Source organism: Anopheles cruzii, chromosome X, assembly GCF_943734635.1.
Source record: "Anopheles cruzii chromosome X, idAnoCruzAS_RS32_06, whole genome shotgun sequence".
NCBI lineage: Eukaryota > Metazoa > Arthropoda > Insecta > Diptera > Culicidae > Anopheles > Anopheles cruzii.
Window position 1 is genome coordinate 11,980,609 of NC_069143.1, and position 18,461 is coordinate 11,999,069.

At 57.1% G+C, this 18,461-nt stretch overlaps 3 protein-coding genes across 6 annotated transcripts; 2 read left to right on the forward strand and 1 right to left on the reverse strand.

Moving 5' to 3' along the window:
• Positions 1–276: 276 nt before the first annotated feature.
• LOC128268518 (transient receptor potential protein) lies at positions 277–7,297 on the forward strand. 4 transcript variants are annotated; one of them, XM_053005641.1, is made up of 15 exons: positions 277–839; positions 1,385–1,529; positions 2,126–2,221; positions 2,340–2,482; positions 2,640–2,841; positions 2,949–3,122; positions 3,203–3,437; positions 3,503–3,655; positions 3,742–3,887; positions 3,971–4,531; positions 4,610–4,774; positions 5,072–5,294; positions 5,391–5,559; positions 5,656–6,087; positions 6,163–7,297. In XM_053005641.1, exons 1-15 carry the CDS (start codon positions 622–624, stop codon positions 6,818–6,820), a joined length of 3,720 nt encoding a protein of 1,239 aa, XP_052861601.1. In that variant the 5' UTR covers positions 277–621; the 3' UTR covers positions 6,821–7,297. The 4 variants fall into 4 exon arrangements, with proteins under 4 accessions (XP_052861601.1, XP_052861609.1, XP_052861623.1 ...); XM_053005649.1 differs by having other exon boundaries at positions 5,656–6,049; positions 6,155–7,297; XM_053005663.1 differs by having other exon boundaries at positions 5,075–5,294; positions 5,656–6,049; positions 6,155–7,297.
• A 2,742-nt stretch (positions 7,298–10,039) lies between these two features.
• On the forward strand, positions 10,040–12,868 carry LOC128268274 (cardio acceleratory peptide 2b). Its single transcript, XM_053005327.1, has 3 exons — positions 10,040–10,463; positions 11,812–11,952; positions 12,041–12,868. The coding sequence occupies exons 1-3, from the start codon at positions 10,403–10,405 to the stop codon at positions 12,310–12,312; spliced, it is 474 nt and encodes a 157-aa protein (XP_052861287.1). The 5' UTR covers positions 10,040–10,402; the 3' UTR covers positions 12,313–12,868.
• A 1,132-nt stretch (positions 12,869–14,000) lies between these two features.
• LOC128267828 (uncharacterized) lies at positions 14,001–18,029 on the reverse strand. The gene is made up of 5 exons (XM_053004768.1): positions 17,670–18,029; positions 15,411–15,599; positions 15,100–15,316; positions 14,702–15,017; positions 14,001–14,623 (listed from the first exon to the last, which is right to left on the reverse strand). The coding sequence occupies exons 1-5, from the start codon at positions 17,736–17,738 to the stop codon at positions 14,446–14,448; spliced, it is 969 nt and encodes a 322-aa protein (XP_052860728.1). The 5' UTR covers positions 17,739–18,029; the 3' UTR covers positions 14,001–14,445.
• Between the last annotated feature and the right edge of the window lie 432 nt (positions 18,030–18,461).

Sequence of the window (18,461 nt, forward strand, 5' to 3'; positions counted from 1 at the left end):
GGGTTACATAATCAATATTGACATAATTTCACTAATTTAATTAAACCTGCCGATTGCCTGCCTGAAACCCTGAAGACTCGCTCGCTAGCCAGTGGCCAGTTTCGACTCGACTCGCTCGAGCCGCCAGTAGTAGTCGCGTCGCCGGATCGTTCCGTCGTACACTGGTGTTCCGGTAATCCGACGCTCGAGAGCGCAGTACCACACAAGAACACCTGCACGGAGTGTGTTTCGGGTTGTGTGCCCGACTGTGGCCAAGTAACATCCCGTTAACATTAATCAACATTGAAGTCACGTGGTGCGGTTTGGAAGGAAGGAAGAAACCGAGTCCAACCGCTGATCCGACAGAAGGGGATCGCCCAGGGCAATCGGAGATGCGCCCAGTGCGGTAGTGCATCATACGGTCAAACCAGCCATCGCCAGCCAGCTCGTGTGGAACTAGCGAACTATCAACCGTTCGTTCCGGATCTCGCGATGTAACTGCATCCTGGTGTCCCAGTGTGGCCAGTGTGTGTGGCCAGGCTCCCCCTTATCGACCGGGATATCCAGGACATCCAGCAACGGTTCCTGCCAGTTTTAGTGCCAGCAGCTTGAAGAGCAAGGGCAACGAGTACGACCGCGAATATGCGAAAAGCGACGGAATCGCGCGAAAATCTGGTAAACTCGTCCGCATCGCTGGAGGATGGCGTTGCGGAACCGGGCGGGGAGCAGCCCGGTGCGGCCCGGTCTTTGAAGAGTGCCACGTCCGAGTTCGATCTGGATATCCAGGACATAGTGCTGACCAAAACCGAGAAACGGTTTTTACTTAGCGCCGAGCGCGGCGATTGTGCAACGGTGCGAAGGTAAGCGGTAAGCCCGGGGGCGTTCCGGGGCGTTCCTCCAAACCTCCAACCTCAAACGTTGGTTGCGACCGATTCACCCAGCAACCAGCACTCACCAATCAACCGGTCACGGACGTCGCACCGTTTGCGAATCGTTTTGTCGTCGTCGTGCCGATGTTGTATTCAATTAGGCTTCTGCAAGGACGAGTGCAGGAACCGGTACAGGAGCGAATCCGTACAAGTTCGACGCGTTCTACTAGCCTTTTTTTTTTTTTTTTTTTTGTTGGTGTTGGCGCGCACTTGCACACTTGTGAGGGGCACACCAGTTATGTGACTGTTGCCTCGCCCGTGCACGCCCGTAGCGCCGCCCGTAGCATTAACGTCAGCTAAGGACGAACGATCGACCGGCGAAGGCTTAGTATAACCGCATTCCGCCGAGGGCACTGCTGGCCGGACAGCAAAACCTTGAACAATGTTCCCACAGCCCAGCTCACCCCACCCCACGCTCACATCGATTGCACATTTTTGTTTGTTTGTTTGTTTTTTATTGCCGCCATTGCCATCAGAATCATCCAGGAAAACAAGGACCACCCGGAGGAGTTCGACATCAACTGTGTGGACCCGCTGAACCGTTCCGCCCTGATCGCTGCCATCGAAAACGAGAACATCGAGCTCATCAATCTGTTGCTGCGGGAAGGCATCAAAGTCAAGGTACGGTCAAAGGGATGGCGTTGGGGTACGTGTGCAGGGGGGGGGGGGGGGGGGGGGGGGGACCGGGGTGGGGGGTCGGCATAGCTGGTCGGTCTGGACTGGGTGGGTGGGTGGCTGGAGCTTAATCCCTTGCACTGCTACGGATTGTCGTTCGGCGAATTAAGCGAAAGCCACACAAGCCTGGCCGGGGGTTGGCTTGTGGATGTACAAACCGGAGTCGCGGCGGCGGTGTGCGGGGTTGAAACTAGAGCACGGCTATGGCTCTATTGCACCGGCCACGTACCGCGACGGCCATTTGCGCACGGTGAGATTCACTTGATTCGCGATGATCAAAATCCAATCAAAACCTGATAAAAAACAAAACCGGGAATATTGTTCCGTTTTCCGACCTGAACACAGGTACTGGGACCTGGGACCTGGGACAGTTTCAGGGCCTTGCCGTGGACTCCAGCTCCAGAGGGCGGGAGAGTTGGGGAGTTGGGGAATTGGGTGCTGGTTTGCTGTTACCTACCGGAACCGGCGTGTGCTACCTGTGTGTGGCTGCCGGGGCATTAATATCCGTTTCCGTCCGCTTTATGCCGTGCCACTGAAACTAGGATGCGCTGCTGCACGCCATCAAGGAGGAGTACGTCGAGGCGGTCGAAACGCTGCTACTGTGGGAGGAGGAGAACCATATCCCGGGTGATCCCTATGTAAGGTTTTGCCAGATGTAGACCCGCGCCGAGGCATGCCGAACAGGCGATGGCCTCCGATTAGCGACGACGACCCCGCTTACTCCTTCTCCTTCCCCCTGTCTCTCTCTCTCGGCAGAGTTGGGAGGCCGTGGATCGGTCGTCGTCGTCCTTCACCGCCGACATTACGCCCCTGATACTGGCGGCCCACAAGAATAACTATGAAATCCTGAAAATCCTGCTCGACCGCGGCGCAACGCTACCGATGCCCCACGACGTGCGGTAAGTGGCTTGGGTGGGTGGGTGCTGTCGAACGAACGGTTTATCTGCTCACACACACACACAGCTCCGTTGATTATGCCGACGCATGCGGCACTGCCCTGCCCGGGTTTGACCGTTTTACCCCCCGCTCTTTCCGACCGACCGACGGCTTTTGCAGGTGCGGCTGTGACGAGTGTGTTACCTCGAGCGACCAGGACTCCCTGCGCCACTCGCAGTCACGCATCAACGCGTACAAGGCGCTCTCGTCGAGCTCGCTGATCGCGCTCAGCTCGAAGGACCCCATCTCGACCGCCTTCCACCTGTCCTGGGAGCTCCGCCGGCTGAGCCGCATGGAGACCGAGTTCCGAGCGGAGTACACGGTACGTGTTCCGAGTTCATCCCACGAGGTTTTTGGTAATCGGATGTTTCTTCTTCTGTTCTGTTTTTTTTGTCCACTCCTGCTGCCGTGTCGTGCCGTGCGTCACAGCAAATGCGGGCCACGGTGCAGGAGTTTGCGACCGCTTTGCTCGATCACGCCCGCACCTCGAACGAGCTCGAGATCATGCTCAACTACAGCCCCGGGGCAGTCGACAACTGGGAGCCGGGCGAACGGCAGACGCTCGAACGGCTGAAGCTGGCCCTCAACCACAAGCAGAAACTGGTAGGCCTCGGCCAGAGCATCGGCACATCCGGCTCCGGCATCCGGCCGATTAACGATTTTCCGCACGGTTCCAATTGCAGTTCGTGGCGCACCCGAACGTCCAGCAGCTGCTGGCGGCGATCTGGTACGAGGGGCTGCCGGGCTTCCGGCGCAAGAGCATCGTCGGCCAGATCATGCAGGTGGCGAAACTGGGCACCATGTTCCCGGTGTACAGTATGATCTACATGATCGCCCCGAACTCCACCATGGGGCTGTTCATGAAGAAACCGTTCGTCAAGTTCATCGTCCACTCGGCCAGCTACGCCTTCTTTCTCAGTACGTATATACGTCGCTCTTTGGCCTACTCCTTTGGTCTACTAACCCACCCCCACCCTCTGCAGTGCTGCTGGGGGGCGCGTCGCAGCGCGTGGAGTACCTGGCGATCGAATGGTTCGGACCGGACTGGGCGCAGGACATTCTGGCGGAGTGGAAGCGCAAGGAGCGCGGCTCGCTGCCCGGGATGTTCGAGTGTTTGGTGATACTCTACATCATAAGTACGGCACCCGCCCAGCCCGTTACTCCCCCTCATACCCACTGTTCGTTTCTTGACTTTTATTTCATTTCTCCCAAACCCCGGTAGGTTTGATTTGGCACGAGATGAAGTCACTCTGGAACGATGGGCTAGTGGAGTACGTGTCCGACCTGTGGAACATTGTGGACTTCATCTCGAACACGTTCTACATCGTGTGGATGAGCCTGCGGTTCACCTCCTGGTACACGGTGTGGGTAGGTAGCCGCGACTCTGATGGAGCGTTGGCTCTGGCGGCGGCGGCTTGCTAATGGCCTGTTGTTGTGTTTCGTTTCGTCAGCGTGACGCCCGAGCGGGCCTCAATCCGTGGTACCCGCGGGAGCAGTGGGACCCGTTCGATCCGATGCTCCTGTCGGAGGGTTCGTTCGCGGCCGGCATGATCTTCTCCTTCCTCAAGCTGGTGCACATCTTCTCGATCAACCCGCACCTCGGGCCACTGCAGGTGTCGCTCGGGCGCATGATCATCGACATCATCAAGTTCTTCTTCATCTACACGCTCGTGCTGTTCGCGTTCGGGTGCGGCCTCAACCAGCTGCTCTGGTACTACGCGGTGCTGGAGAAGAACAAGTGCTACCACCTGCCGAGCGGGCTGCCGGACTTTGACAACAACGAGAAGGCGTGCGGCATCTGGCGGCGGTTCGCGAACCTGTTCGAAACGTCACAGTCCCTGTTCTGGGCCTCGTTCGGCCTGGTCGACCTGATGGCGTTCGAGCTGAGTGGCATCAAGAGCTTCACGCGCTTCTGGGCGCTGCTCATGTTCGGGTCGTACAGTGTGATCAACATTATCGTGCTGCTCAACATGCTGATTGCGATGATGAGCAACTCGTACCAGATCATCTCGGTAAGGTCCACACGGACGGATTGTCTCGCTCTCGCTCTCGGGCTTACCACTCAGAGCACACCACTGTACTCCGCACAGGAACGGTCCGACTCGGAGTGGAAGTTTGCCCGGTCGCGGCTCTGGATGAGCTACTTCGAGGACGGTGACACGCTGCCGCCCCCGTTCAATCTGTTTCCATCGATCAAAAACTTCACCAAACTATGCAAATGCTCCGACGACAAGCGCTCCACGACGAGCATAATCGTGAGTATAGGGGGGATAATTGACTTACCGGAAACTCCTGGGGGGAAACTCCTTGCGTTTCGACTTCGACGCCGCAAACTAAACCCGGCCCCGGGGCCCCGGGTACCTTTTTTTATTGTTTTGCGTTGCGTTCGCGTGTGCGTTGCGGGTCCATCGTTGGGTTCCGAAATTATTACTCCGGGCGGGACGACGAACTCGGGATATCTCGCGAGGGCGGGGGGGGGGGGGGGGGTCAATATGTTCATGTGGCTAACGTGGCAACAACAACAACAACACTTTCACACGGCGGTCGGGCAGAAGCGAAACCGAGAGAAGGCGCAACGGCGCCACGAGAACGTCATGAAGCTGCTGGTGCGGCGCTACGTCACCGCGGAGCAGCGCAAGCGGGACGACTTCGGTATCACCGAGGACGACGTGATGGAGATCCGGCAGGACATCAGCACGCTGCGGTACGAGCTGATCGACATCCTGCACCAGAACGGCATGCGGACGCCCAACCTGAAGCCGAACGACAACGCAAGTAAGTCCGGTTCGGTCCGCTTCGAAGGATGCCCACGTCAATCTCGCGGTTTCGCGGTTTTTTCCTTTCTTCCCTCCCCTCCGCCCGAACGCGCAGTCGCCGGCAAGAAGGGCCGCGTGATGGAGCGTCGCATACTGAAGGACTTCCAGATCGGGTTCGTCGAGGGTATCCTGCAGGACACGTTCAGTGCGCCGGGCGAAAAACCGGCCGATGTGTTCAGCACCATCGCCAAGGCGATCGGCAACAAGGCGAGCACCAAGAAGAAGTAGGTCACGGCGTCGCCCATCCCGTCCCGTTGTCCCTTTTGGCGGGTTCGATTCGGTTCTCTCTCTCTCTCTCTCTCTTGCTCTTCCGTTCGCAGGAAGCCGGAAGACTGGAATGCCCTGGTGCGCCGCAGCACGGTGGCCCGCGACCCGATCGGCAACTCGACCGAGGCGATCATGCGCCGCAGCCGCCAGAGCCTGCGGAAGCAGATCCTCGACAACTCCGAGATGGGCCTGGACATGGACACGGACCACCTGGTCGCGTACAACCCGAAGCTGTCGGAGGTGACGCCGGTGACGCGCGTGGCGTACGTGAAGTTTATGACCACGAAGCTCAAAAAGGACGTGGCGGACGTGGCGGCGGCAACGGCCGACGAGGCAGCGGAGGTGGCGGCGGCGGCGGCGACGGCGGCGGCGTTCGAGAACGAGCGGCGGCAGTCTTGGAAGCGCAGCTCCCTCAAGAAGCTGGTCGACATGAAGGACAAGATCAACGTAAGCGTCCGGAGCCCCTCCGGACTTCCGGCTCTAACGCCCGCCCGCCCGCACTCTCTGATCACGAACCCGACCCCTCCCCCCACCCCGTCCTTTTTTTTACAGAACCTCAGCCAGGAGCCAGGAGACGAGGAAGCCAGGAGCGGGGCACCAGCGTCACCGGAAGAAGCGACTGCCGCAACTGCGACCAGCACCGGCGAGGAGTTGGAGACGGTCGACGAGGTCCGGACGTCGTCGTCGGAGTCGGCCCCGACGGCGGTGTCAGCGGTGGACCGGCCGAAGGTGCGCGTCCGGTCGCCCATCATCGAAGATCCGAACGAGGAGCGCGAGGATACGCCGTCGAGCTTTAGTCCACCGCCGCTGCCGCCGCCGTTGGGAGGGGACCCCATCCCCGAGCGGCCCGTTTCACCGATACCGCCCAACAGCCCACCACTGCCGCGGCACGCGGCGGCCGGTCCGGAAAACGGAGGCGACGATCCGGAGCCGGAACCGGAACCGGAGCCGGAGCCCGAGGTTCCCGCGGTTCCGGAGGTCCGGGTGACCGCTACGACTACGGCTGGGGCCGAAGTGGCGTTGTCGCCGACGGGGAGTACGCGCTCGGTCAAGCCACCGTCCCCCCGTTCACCCAGTCCAGCGAAGGAGGCGAACCGGGTCAAGTCTCCCGAGCGGGCCACGCTAAGTCCCGACGCCGGTGAGCCCACGCCCGCGCCATCGCCCACGAACCGCGGGAAGTCAAAGAGCACCGGTCGCAACCTGGGCGGCTGGCTCTAAGACCACACTCTCCGTGGACATCCGGGACCGGGACCTGGACGGGGACCTGGACCTGGACCTGGAATTTTCCGCCTTGTTAACGCCTTTAATCCGCGTTCATTCCGTAGTTCGTTTTGCTGAGCTAGAGCGTGAAGCCTCGCTGCACCCGCACCCGCACCGCACCCGCACCGCACCGTGTTGCGTTGGTGTTTTCGTCGACCGCCAATGTACCCCCCGCTCCCGGACACCTAGTACCACCCACCAACAACGCGTGCCTCGGAATGCTGCGTGCTTTCTGCGTCCTCTCCAGCTCTCGACGACCCCCTCGGCTCTTTTGTTAAACAAAATCGAGCGAGCGAAGTAGAGTGAGAGCACGCGTGTGAGAGAGAGAGAGAGAGAGAGAGAAAAAAAGGAGAGAGAGAGAAAAAGGAGCGACATAGCGTAAAGCCGCTTACCGTGCACGTTAATTAGCAATAATTTGTTTGTTTTGTACATTGAATGGACTAAATAAATGGTTTTTCGAAAATGGCGACCACAAAGCATCTCTCAGCCTGCCGCCCACCGTTGCCCAAAAGCCCCCCCCCGGTTTACTGCCCGCGCTATCGATCCGGTAGAGTCCACATGGTCCTGGCGTCGTCTGCCGTCGGCTTGGAAACTGCGCTGCGCTTCGGACGCAACAGGTCGTCCGCAATTTTGAAGGCTTTTGAAGCAACCCGGTCCCAGGGCCCGGAGGGGCCGTTCTGGAGCGCGCTGGTGACATGGATGATGGCGAGTGAAAGAAAAAGCGCCCGAGGGTGCGCCAGACTGAACTCTTCGGTGCCTTCGGTGCCCGGTCACGCTACTCTCCGGGAAGGCGTTGAAGTGACAATAGCAAGACTTGAAAGAATCTGCCCCAACACCCGTATTAAGTCGCCAACGTAAGACAACGGTGACGGAACGGGTACGGTACAATATTAGTCCATGGTTGCTGTTGGACAAGGGCCAACCGAAGTTGGAGTTTAATTCATGGATTTTTGCCATTTTCAAATTGCTCTTGTGGCAAAACTGGTGCATAGTTCCATTTCTAGCGAATGCGGCACCCATTTTGTCAACATCTTTTAGGAACCCAAAATTTCAGTCAAAATATTGGTTATCCTGCTCAATGAGATGGCTGGGTCTTATACTAAATCTCTTTTAGTGGTTCGACGATTTTCCCATACGATATCCTGTACTGTTTCTACGATTTCAGGAGTTGTTTTTGGACGTTTTTGACGTGGATCGTCTTGAAGGCCAAGGTACGACCACGTTTAAACTCAAAAACTGCCCTTTTTTACCCACTAATTGAAGGCGAAGAGTCCTTTTATACTTTCAACATTGATTCATAAATTTGCTTTGCTTATACAATACAAATACTCAACTCAACGGTAGCGAAGAGTTGAATTTTTCGTCAATAAGCGTTCCTAATCGATATTAGGAAGCCGCTCACAAAGTTTCACTTAGGGGTTATGTGCGGGGTTTAATATGGTTCTTCCCGTTCTAATAATGATTAAATAAATAATAAAAGCTCCATAGAGGGTTCGCACATCCGATATCCGTGTGTTGGACGATCCGGAGACCCGGATCGTACGTGGAAATCGAAAATCCACCTTGCCTTGGCGGCCGGTGGGTGACTTCGACGTGGGAATTGAAAGCGCGATTTTGGACGCGACTGGTGCCTTCACTGACGTCATACTACGCCTTCGCTGACCGCCTGTGGTATTTTCCTTCTGGTGTTAAGTGTTGTCCGTTCGCAAATGATCAGACCTTCAGAAGTTTGTCCTCCAAATCCAAGAAGATGGTGCCAACCAGCAGGTGCAGCATTACTTTCGATGCACAACACGCACGCACGTAGCGATAGAGAAAGCGAGGGAGAAGAGACGGGCCCGGGAACCCCTCAGCTGTGTCGGCCGCCCTCTGTCGTGGTGCCAACCACCCGAAAATGGTCGGCCATGGCGATTGGCGATGGCTTAAAATAGCGACAGCAATATTGGCCACGCCACGACAGTGGCGGCGCCAGGAACCAGACCCGGATGTCCTGTCCTGTGATGGCCACCGGGCATACCGGGTGGCTCTAGAGCGGACGTCCGCGGGGGAACGAAAATTAATTGCAACGCATCTGTTTTAATTCCGGAGACCTGAGCTGGGCCCGTTGGGGATCCTGGGCTGCCCCGTGATCCTTTGGTGGCGCATATTTGAAATCCCAGCTGGAGGGCGGCACGGCCTTCTCTTGGGCCGCGCGCGCGCTGGAAACCGAGGCCCGGAGGACGGTGTTGGCGGTGGAAAGGCGGGGGAAAGGCTCGGAACTAATAAAACTGTCATTACGTTGCCGATGACACCTCATCAGCCGGCATCATCATCGGCACCGACGCCACCGGCGGCCTCCGGCGACCGAGGCCCCCGCCCCCCCCCCCGGGCGCTAAATGGCCATTGTTCGGCCCGGTAGTGGTGGACGGGTGGACGGGGAGTTCAGGAAGAGCTAGGGATTGGGCCGGCGGATTGGTGGAGGTCCCAGGTTGATGCACGGGGCTAATCGCCCTAATCGGCGGCACAGGCGACGGAGATCCGTGCGGAGTTCGATGATGCAGCCAATCACCTGTGTGGGGTGCAGGGTAGAGGGAGGGAGGGAGGGAGGGAGGGGCGGCAGCATGGGGTGCGCTGTGAGCGGTTGACGGATGCGTGTGGTGCCAAAACATCCTTACAATCCTTAGGGCAACCTGCTGCTGTATATCGCAGGAGCACAGACTCCGAGATGTGCACGACAGGGACCGAGCGATACCGAACAAGGCGCGAGTGAGAGAAAACGAGAGAGAGAGAGAAAGAGGGGTGCCTGCGTATCTGCGTGCCGAAACCGAACGAGAGAGAGAGAGAGAGAGAGAGAGAGAGAGAAAAAGATTTCGGTGTCGGAGTCCGGCAAGATATCTGACTGATATCTTGCCGCTGCCCGAAAGGCCCTGCCGAAGCCGAAGAATATCTGCACAACCCCCCCCCCCCCCCACAATTTTGGGCTTAGCTGAGGGTGAGGTGGAGTGGGGTAGCCTGCCCAGTGAAGCATGCGCTCAGCTGCAGCTCGCTGACCGCCGCCGATGGGTGAACGACGACGACGACGGCGACGAAGACGGGGAATTCAAATTCTCGTCCCGACCGCGGCCTATAAAAGGGCGCACCGGTAGCGACTGGCTCGACACAACACGGACGACGCACCGACGCGAACGGAACCCGCAATCCGGAACCCTCCAAAGCAGCGCAGTCCCGCAGTCAAAGCTCCCCGCAGGTGATGGTTTTGGACCGATGATAGTAGCCGCAGAGATCGCAGCGCAGGTCATCATTCAACTCAGCGGCCAGGTCCTCCAGGAGTGCGTGTGTCAGTGAGTGCGTGTGCGGTGAGCGAGAAAGCCTGTGGCTGTGGTACCGCCAGCAGAGTCTGGACCAGGAAAAAACCCGGAACCCGCTTGGACCCGGTTCTTCGCCCCAAGTGTGCCGCGATCTGAGCTGACCCAGAGTGACCCAGAGTAGTTGGTCTTCCAGATCTCCCACAGGGTGCTGCCACCAACACCCACAAAGGGTGCTCGGTCTGCCTGCCGGACGATGCCGGCCTTCGTTTCCGTTGCGCTGGTCCTGCTGGCGGTGCACTTCTGTCGGGCGGAAGGTAAGTGTCACCCCGTGACTTTCCGTACTTAATATGTTGGGGGTCCACCGTGAGTGAGAGAGTTCTGTTTGAAGTCTGTGGTAACGATTCTCGTGGGCCCTAAGGCCTAGGTCCCACAGACCTACCCAAAACCCGATACGGCCCAGAAGACTCGATTCAGACATTCTCTGTGCCAGCATCTCTAGCGTAGCGATGTGGTTGCTTTTCTTGATGTCAGTTCCCCAGATGTTTGGGTCCAGCAGTTCCAGCAGTGGTATGGTAACTTTGGATCCTTACCTTGGGCGATGCGCAAGAGCCCTGGTTTTCGTTATTATTGAGAAAACCCACGGGATCGGTCGGTCTTTGTGGTGGGCGCAATGACCAATGAATGTTTTGTTCGGTTCGGCCCAGCTGGATTAGGACGGACGTCGATGAACGATAAACCACGGAGATCTTGGACCCCTGAGTGCCCGCCGGCCCAAGATTATGGCTATAACCGGAAGGCGCCGGGGTTTTTGATTCGCTGAAGGCCACCTTCGTAGGTTGGATAATTGTTTTTGCTTGCCCGGAACGGTGTTTCTCTAGTGTAGGGGCCGCCGATATGCCACCGCGATAACCGCGCGCGTTAATCTAATTCCCCCGAATGAATAGAAAACAGAATGTGAACAAATAACCTCACCCCTGCCCTGGGTCCTGGGCGCGATCTTCGCAAAACCGAAGCGCTGCACAATCATTCGCATCAAAGCCACCCTCCGCGTGGGCTAGATTAAAACACGGACCAAGTCTGTTAGCGTTTGGGGAGGGGGGGGGGGCCCCACAACGATACCGGAAGGGGCATCCACAGGCCCATGGTGTCGTTATCAATTACCAGCAGCTTCGGGCGTTTCGAGCAGATCCTTGTTTTGTGTGTTTTCCTTCCTCTGGAGTTGGCACAGTCCTTTTCGTACCCGGGTGGCACACCGAAGTGAGCAGCACACCCTGCTCTTAGGCTGGCCAAAAGGCTGGAGTGGAGTGGCTGGACTTTTGGCCTTTTTGATTGATTGACCCTTTTGTACCTTCCATCAATGTTGCTGGAATGTTCCTAGCCCAGGAAGGCTGTAGTGTTCGCAATTATCTTGTACAAAAACGATGCCTAGACAGGTAAAGACTATTTGTAATAGTTGGAACCTTGCTTCTCCCGCATGGAAATTGGAGATTAAACAGAAACTGGTGGTATGTTGAAGTATACTGTATATAGATCTGAGAGTGAGACTGCTTTCGCTGCTGGAACTCCACGTCAAGCGGTGGAACTTTTGCTGGGGGCACTTAGACGTGATTTTTATACCTGTACAGTTCATGGTCTCACTTTTCTCTCTCTCTCTCTCTCCAGTCGAGTTCGATGGTAGCGTACGCAGCAAGCGCGGCCCGACCGTTGGGCTGTTTGCGTTTCCTCGCGTCGGTCGCAGTGATCCGGACGTGGGCTTCGATTGGGATGCATCCGGCCCGGTCGACGTGTCGGGCGACGACTACGGTAAGGGATAGGATGGGATTCACCCGCTAGTGACCAGCTTCGTGTCCAGTGTCTAGGGTTTCTATTTTTTCCACTTTGCTCTTCACAGACGACTATCCGCTGAAAGAGATCAAGCGACAAGGGCTGGTGCCGTTCCCGCGGGTGGGTCGCGCCGGCAAGCAGGACCCACCGTCCGGCTACTGGCAAGTGGCTCGATCACTGCAGCAGCAGCACCACCACCACCAGCAGTTGTTGCAGCCGCCCCCGCAGCCGATGCTGAAGCGCGCCGGTGGTTCCGGGGCCAACAGTGGCATGTGGTTCGGGCCGCGGCTCGGCAAACGTGCCGATCCGACCCAACAGCTGAAGGGAGACCAGATATAAACGGCCACCGCCGCCGCCGCCGCCGATGGTGCGACTGTGTTTCCCCGGCTGTTTGTGTGTGTTGTTCCCTCCCTTCGTTTCCTCGCGTGTCCGCGGAAGATTGCAGTCGTCTAGACAGAGATTGAGAGAGAGAGAGCTCAACCCGAATCGGCGTGGGTTACTACCCGAAAGGAACGGATCACCGTTAGCGTGTGCCATCGAGGAATGTGCTAGGCTGGAGGCAGCTGCATGTCGGCGTCGAGTGGCGGACGGACGGCTCGTCCTTTGCGGCTCGCCGGCGGCCGGCGGCTGCTTATTCCTCGGGCCGGGCGGCGACGATCTCGTTTCTTTTGATGCCCTGGCCAGCCCTAACCGGGGGAATGATCAGTTACTACCCCCTCACCGTGCACCAGTCGGACCCGAACTACGCAAAATCTAACCACACACACACACACACACGCGCACATACAGCTTGGAAACCAGGAGGTAGGCCATGTAGGAGGCGCTGCCAATGATAAACTATAGACACAGATTTTTGGCACCTCTTGTGAACGTTGTTGTAAATAAAATTACTCATTACCACTCTTAGAAAAGCATTTGTGGAAAAAAAAACTCAAACCTTTGGGCGCAGTCTTTACCCAGTATCACGTGTCTGGAAGTCTGGACCTACGTCACCAATGTTTCAAATGTTTTCAAATTAACCAGGACTAATTGGTTTGGGGAAGCGACTGTCTGTAACAAACTTCTGGAAAAATTATATTAAACGAAAATTCATGATAATTTGTTACAAGCCAGGTCAACGGGTAGAGGATCACGCTGATGGGCCAGTGCTCGAGAATCGGCTTCTAATCGGGCGCAAAGCTTGAAAGCTTGTCGAAAGTTGCGGTACTTTTAGGTTAGTTTAATTTCCCACCAGGCGATTGCCACGGTCGTCGTCCTGCCAAATGTCCTTGACAAGTTCAAGCGCCATCTGGTGCAAGCTACGAACGACGTCGCCATCGGGTCGGCGTAATGCCGTTCGGTTATGGCACTTGATTCGTCCTTTCGCAGGATATGCACCATCGGACGTTATTCCCTTTTTCGATGTTTTTGTGCGTCAGAATCATCGGCTAGCCTGGACACAGAACACAGGAGAGTGTCCTGACTGATAGATTATAGAAAATACCATCGATTATAGAAACGCCAGAAAAGGCAACTGACAGCATTCGGTGAGACAGGACGAGCCGCGGCACCACCCATCAGTGGGCTCGCTCTGGCACACATGCCCACCGAGAGCCGAGCGAAGTTACTGTGGCTCGGATCGTTGGTTCGGATCTTCCGGTAGTCGCCAAGCAGCGGGCCGGCAAGCTGCACGCCAGAACGACTGGAATTCGTCCTGGGGCCGGTGAAAAACGCACGTCGAAAACAAACGCAGTATTTTGCACGGTCCGCGTCCGCTTTGACCAGCGCGCTGAAGGTCCTATGAGAAGGATGACAGGGATATCTAACGGGCATCCCAATTTTTAAGCTCTGCGTCCCCCTATACGAATGCATCCGCGGCAGACTCTTACGTCGAGCAACAGGTCTTACCGAAGCTCCTTGGGGCCTGGGCCCTTTGCGTTGGGCCTAAAACAAACAAACCATCGCCGCATCGTCAGCACTCGCAGTGGCGGTCTTGGGTCAGTTTGGTTGGCCCCTTAGGTGATTGATTGAGCGACACGGAGGCACAGTGAAAGGACAAGATTGGTTTCGTTTTATTTTTGGTTTTATCCTAACCTCAACGCGACGGAGCAGAGCGCGACCGAGCAAACAGCAAACAAGCTCCCCCGGAGCCTATAAAGTAATAATAAAAAGCACTTACAATAAAGCTAGTTAAGTTCCGAGGCTCTCTCCCGGATCTTCCTTAAGCGCTACAGTATCTATGCTATCTATGCTTCAATACCACAGCTAGTTGATGGCTTCGACAGCTCTTCAGCACAGCGCGGACACGTGCGGGGCAGATATGAGAAGGGCACCGCGTGCATCAGAGACAGAGTTTTCGCAGAGTTGGCGCCCGTGATGGTTCGGTTTCCGATCGTGGGTGTCAGGTGTGTCTAGGGTCTTCGAGCTTTGAGGGCGATGCAAGCATCACACGCCGAGAGAGTGACTATTACCGGCGGCGGCCCCCCCTCCCCTTTACTTCGGGACGTGTTTGCACTTGCAGCAGGAAGGAAACTCCAGCGCCAGCCGTTGGAAACTGCCCCCAGTGTCAGTGTTGGGCACGACGTACACGTCGTAGGTGCTATAGATCTGTTCGCACACTAGGGTGCTGTTGCTATCGGTCCTCGCGTTGCTGCAGAGCGCCCCGATATTGCTTCGCGAATGACAAGAAGGAAATCGTTCATTAATTACCAGATTACGCTATCGTTTTTTTTCTCCAGGCGGCACATACTCGCAGTGTTCGAAGGTGACGCTTTGGTAGAAACCACGCACGTTGACTATATACTGGCCGGTCTTGTGGTGGTGCGTCGGGTACTCGTTGGCGCGGGTGGAGCTGCACAGGTACCGATCGGTTGGGCTGTCCAGGCGCGTGACCAGCGAGTTCAACACCACCTGCTCCTCGAACACGTCACGGTAGATTTCGCGCTTCTTCTTTAGGATGGCCTGGATCCGCTCGAAGGGATAGTCGTCCGGGTAGGATTGCTTGTCGAAGGTAACCCCGTCGGTGGTGGTGTTCCTGTCGGCGGTGGCGTTCCCGTCGATCGCCACTAGAGAGAGAGAGAGAGAGAGAGCGAGGAAGAGTGTGTGAGAAATGGGAGCAATGTGGCAGCTTGTGGCAGTGGCAGTTACATCGCAGCACATTGATATCCAGTTCGCTGGTGGTTGGGCGGGCGACAAAGGCTTGATTCTCGGCCGGGCTGGCACCGGAACCGGTTCCGGTTGGCGGGACGGGCGTGGTGCTTCCGAACAGCGGCATCAGCGAACCATTCACTCCTCGGTACACATACAGGATGCTGCTACCCGGCGACACTTCGGTGCTGCCGACCGGTTGTTTGACCCGTGCCCCCTGTGGACCGGCGGCGGGGAACAAGAAATGAAAAAAGACGAAAAAGAAAATCCGGACACCCTGATAAGCTGCCCGTTGGCGTTGGGTTTGTTACCGCGCGCGTAACCAGCTCGTCTGGCATCGAGTCCGACGTGTTCCGTCCGCTGATCGTGGGTGGCGCACGGTAGTGGGGATCGTAGATGCTCTGTATGTTGTGATTCAGATCCTCTTGGGACGTTTTCGCAGGCGTCGCCGGGGCGCGAGTGCGTATCAACGGTCCGAAAGATTGTGCGCTGGCAAGTAACTGCAAGGGCAATAGAGAATGAGCTAGGCGAACAAACCAAACCCTAGACGAGCTGCTGAGTAATCGCTGAGGTCCTCAAATCTTCACTCTCCTACGTACTCTCTTGACTACGGGGAAAAGCGCAACGTACGTAGCACATTGCGCTGGTTACTCATGCCTCGGACCGGGTGCGTCACGGATACACAATGTCGTACCAATATCGACGCCGGAGTAAACCCATTTTCTACGAACGGTCAGCTTCGAAACCGCAAAGCGGAACGCAAGACCTGCGATGATTTATGCCTCGGGAGTGCGCGCTATCTTGCGCTTCGCGCCATATCGACAATCGGCGCTTGGCGTAGGCGTCTTGGGCCGCCAAGTGCACGATGTGCTCAGCCCCTGGATGTGACGCTTGACGCATACACGGACTTGGGAACGTGCGGCCAACGTGCGGCCAACGTGCGGCCGCGTTTAGCTGGGCACGTCTACACGGCTTCAGAGCTCTGAGCTTTGTGAAATTGCGAAACAAATCCATTCAGAAAAGAGTCCCAAATCTCAAAAGCAGGCTCACAGGTAATCCTATCCCTGTGGGCGCGTGCTGGTGTGAATCAGGTGTCACTCGGCTTGGCTAAAGTGCACCGGAAGCTATTATACCGGAAGGTTCCGCCCATTCCGTCACACACACAATGCTCGCACGTCGGCACATAGCTTCACAACCTGTGCGCCATCCCCTCCTACATCCAATCAAACCGTCTACTATTTGTGGGAGGGAAACGAAAAAAGCGAAACTTCAATAAGCCTGCCCTACACGTCTGTTAGAACGGTCCATTGAAGACTCTAAAGCATATGCCGCATCCAGTGCAGGCGGTATGGGAGTTCAACTTGAGTCCCGAAGTTCAGCAGCGGGTGAAAACTCCAAGCTGCCTCGTCCTGGGCAACCCGTTTCATTGGGCAGATCCAGCAGACCAGTGGCAGACGTCTAGCACCCATTCTGGACTATCCGCACGCGAACATGCCCCTCAGTGGGAGGATAGCGTCGAACCAGAACCAACGTAAAACAAACACACCGTAACAGAAAGCAACAGAGATTAACATTGCCTCTGGTGCGCACGTGGCCAAGACCGCAGGTCGGCGGTTGAAGTCGGATCAGAAGAAGGAGCATACTGCCAGCCGGCCGGTAGAGTGTTTCCGGGTTCCGGGTGCACACCAGAATCCAGGTCCATCTGCTCCAGGACCGGGCGTTTGACGTCGACGAACCGGCCACCGAAAAGAAAGAAGAAGGAGGCAGAGTAAGCAAGAAAACGCCAACGCATCTCCGCAGAGTGCCAGCTGCACGATAGTGGTTGTTTTGAACGTCGTCCATTGTGCCCTCCTCGTTCGAACGCGCGTTCTGACGCACGAGCGTGTGACTCACTATTCTGGCGCTCCAGCCGACGGAATCCAGCTTTCCACGATCAATCACGTGAACGGATGTGGTCCCAGTGTGATGCCAGTGCCAGAGAGGATGGTGCTGGCTAAGGACACGGCGGCGGCGGACTGCTGTGTAAACATGCACGCCAGTACCTCGGGGTCCACTGCTGGGGAAGCTCCCAGACGGTGTGTGACGTCATGGAAAGCTCGCCCCCCCCCCCCCCCCCCCTCTGTCAAGCCCATCGAACGGCGGTGGCGGTGTGTTGGTGCAGCCAGCAGCCGCAGCATCGTCGAACAGGTGTGTCGAACTGGCAGAGAGTTGCTGTCGATCGAACGTGTGCGTGCGTGTGCGCTCACTCAACGACACAAGACAGTTTGTTTGTTGTTTGTTGTTGCCAGAGTTGCCAGATCAGGTTGATCGGTGAGAGAACCGTGCAAACTATATTGCGTCGGATTTTGGCTAGCAGTTCCCGTTGGTGATCGAGACGGAGCGTAGCGAAGCGAGAGATACTAGCTCGTAGCTCGAACGAAGAATTGGTCGAGGTCAGTCGGTTCATGACGACGTCAAAACACCACGAAGATCGGGGGTTGGCCTGATAGGAATGGATCCGGCGCTGCCGATCGGCAGATTAAATGGAACCGAACGTAACGAGCGCTCGGCGAACACACACACACACTTACCGACGTGCGGTGGACCAGGAAGCCGAGTAACAGCCATACGATCGTTCGGTACGCTGCTGCTGCTGCCATCGTGCGATCGTTCGATGTCCCCCCCCCCGCAGCGTCTCCTCCTCGGGGTTGATCGGTCGGACGGAAGCGGGAGCAGCAGACCGTAAACCGCGACCGACGGACTCTGGGTTTTGGTCCGGTTCGGTGCTAATTCGGAAGGAAGCCTTGAGCTTGGCTCGCCTGAGCGATCTACGAAACTACGCACACACACACACACACCCCGGATGCAACGCACCCTGGAACACGGCCGATGCGAGACACGCACTGAGCGGGGGGCGGCCAGATGATTGCGCGTCCGCTAGCGGCTAAGCGTTCGCCTGCACTGAACCGTCTGGTCGGAGTGCGCGCTCCGCGATCGCGGGCGAAAGTGTCGTCGTCGTCGTTGATGGCCGATCGTGCGCCGCGAGTGCCGCGAACTCGAGTCTGACAGACCCGTGAGTGACCCGAGGCTGATCGGACGCTATACGTCTAGTGGCCGACGTCGGCCTTTTAACGGCGACCGGCGAGTGGCCATTCCCGCATGTTACGTAACGGGTTCGGGGCGCCGTCAGATGCGTAGTATAGCACGCACCTCATGCGCGCGTCATCAGCTTTCGATTGGGGAATCCCTGTCGACGGGTTGGACCGGGGGCTGTGCCAGAAATACCCTGGACACCCTGAGAACCCTGACCTCGTGTGACGTTGCAAAGGTTGCTACTTGGTATTCCGGTGCGACTGACGGATGTACCGTTTCCGGGCTATTCC

Coding starts and splice junctions, on each gene's coding strand:
- LOC128268274 (XM_053005327.1), top strand. CDS start 10,403: ATGCCGGCCTTCGTTTCCGTTGCGCTGGTCCTGCTGGCGGTGCACTTC. Junction 10,464..11,811: donor GCACTTCTGTCGGGCGGAAG/GTAAGTGTCACC, acceptor CTCTCTCTCCAG/TCGAGTTCGATGGTAGCGTA. Junction 11,953..12,040: donor CGTGTCGGGCGACGACTACG/GTAAGGGATAGG, acceptor TGCTCTTCACAG/ACGACTATCCGCTGAAAGAG.
- LOC128268518 (XM_053005641.1), top strand. CDS start 622: ATGCGAAAAGCGACGGAATCGCGCGAAAATCTGGTAAACTCGTCCGCA. Junction 2,842..2,948: donor AGTTCCGAGCGGAGTACACG/GTACGTGTTCCG, acceptor CGTGCGTCACAG/CAAATGCGGGCCACGGTGCA. Junction 5,560..5,655: donor AAGGCGAGCACCAAGAAGAA/GTAGGTCACGGC, acceptor TTCCGTTCGCAG/GAAGCCGGAAGACTGGAATG.
- LOC128267828 (XM_053004768.1), bottom strand. CDS start 17,738: ATGGCAGCAGCAGCAGCGTACCGAACGATCGTATGGCTGTTACTCGGC. Junction 15,018..15,099: donor GGATATCAATGTGCTGCGAT/GTAACTGCCACT, acceptor CTCTCTCTCTAG/TGGCGATCGACGGGAACGCC. Junction 14,624..14,701: donor GTCACCTTCGAACACTGCGA/GTATGTGCCGCC, acceptor TCATTCGCGAAG/CAATATCGGGGCGCTCTGCA.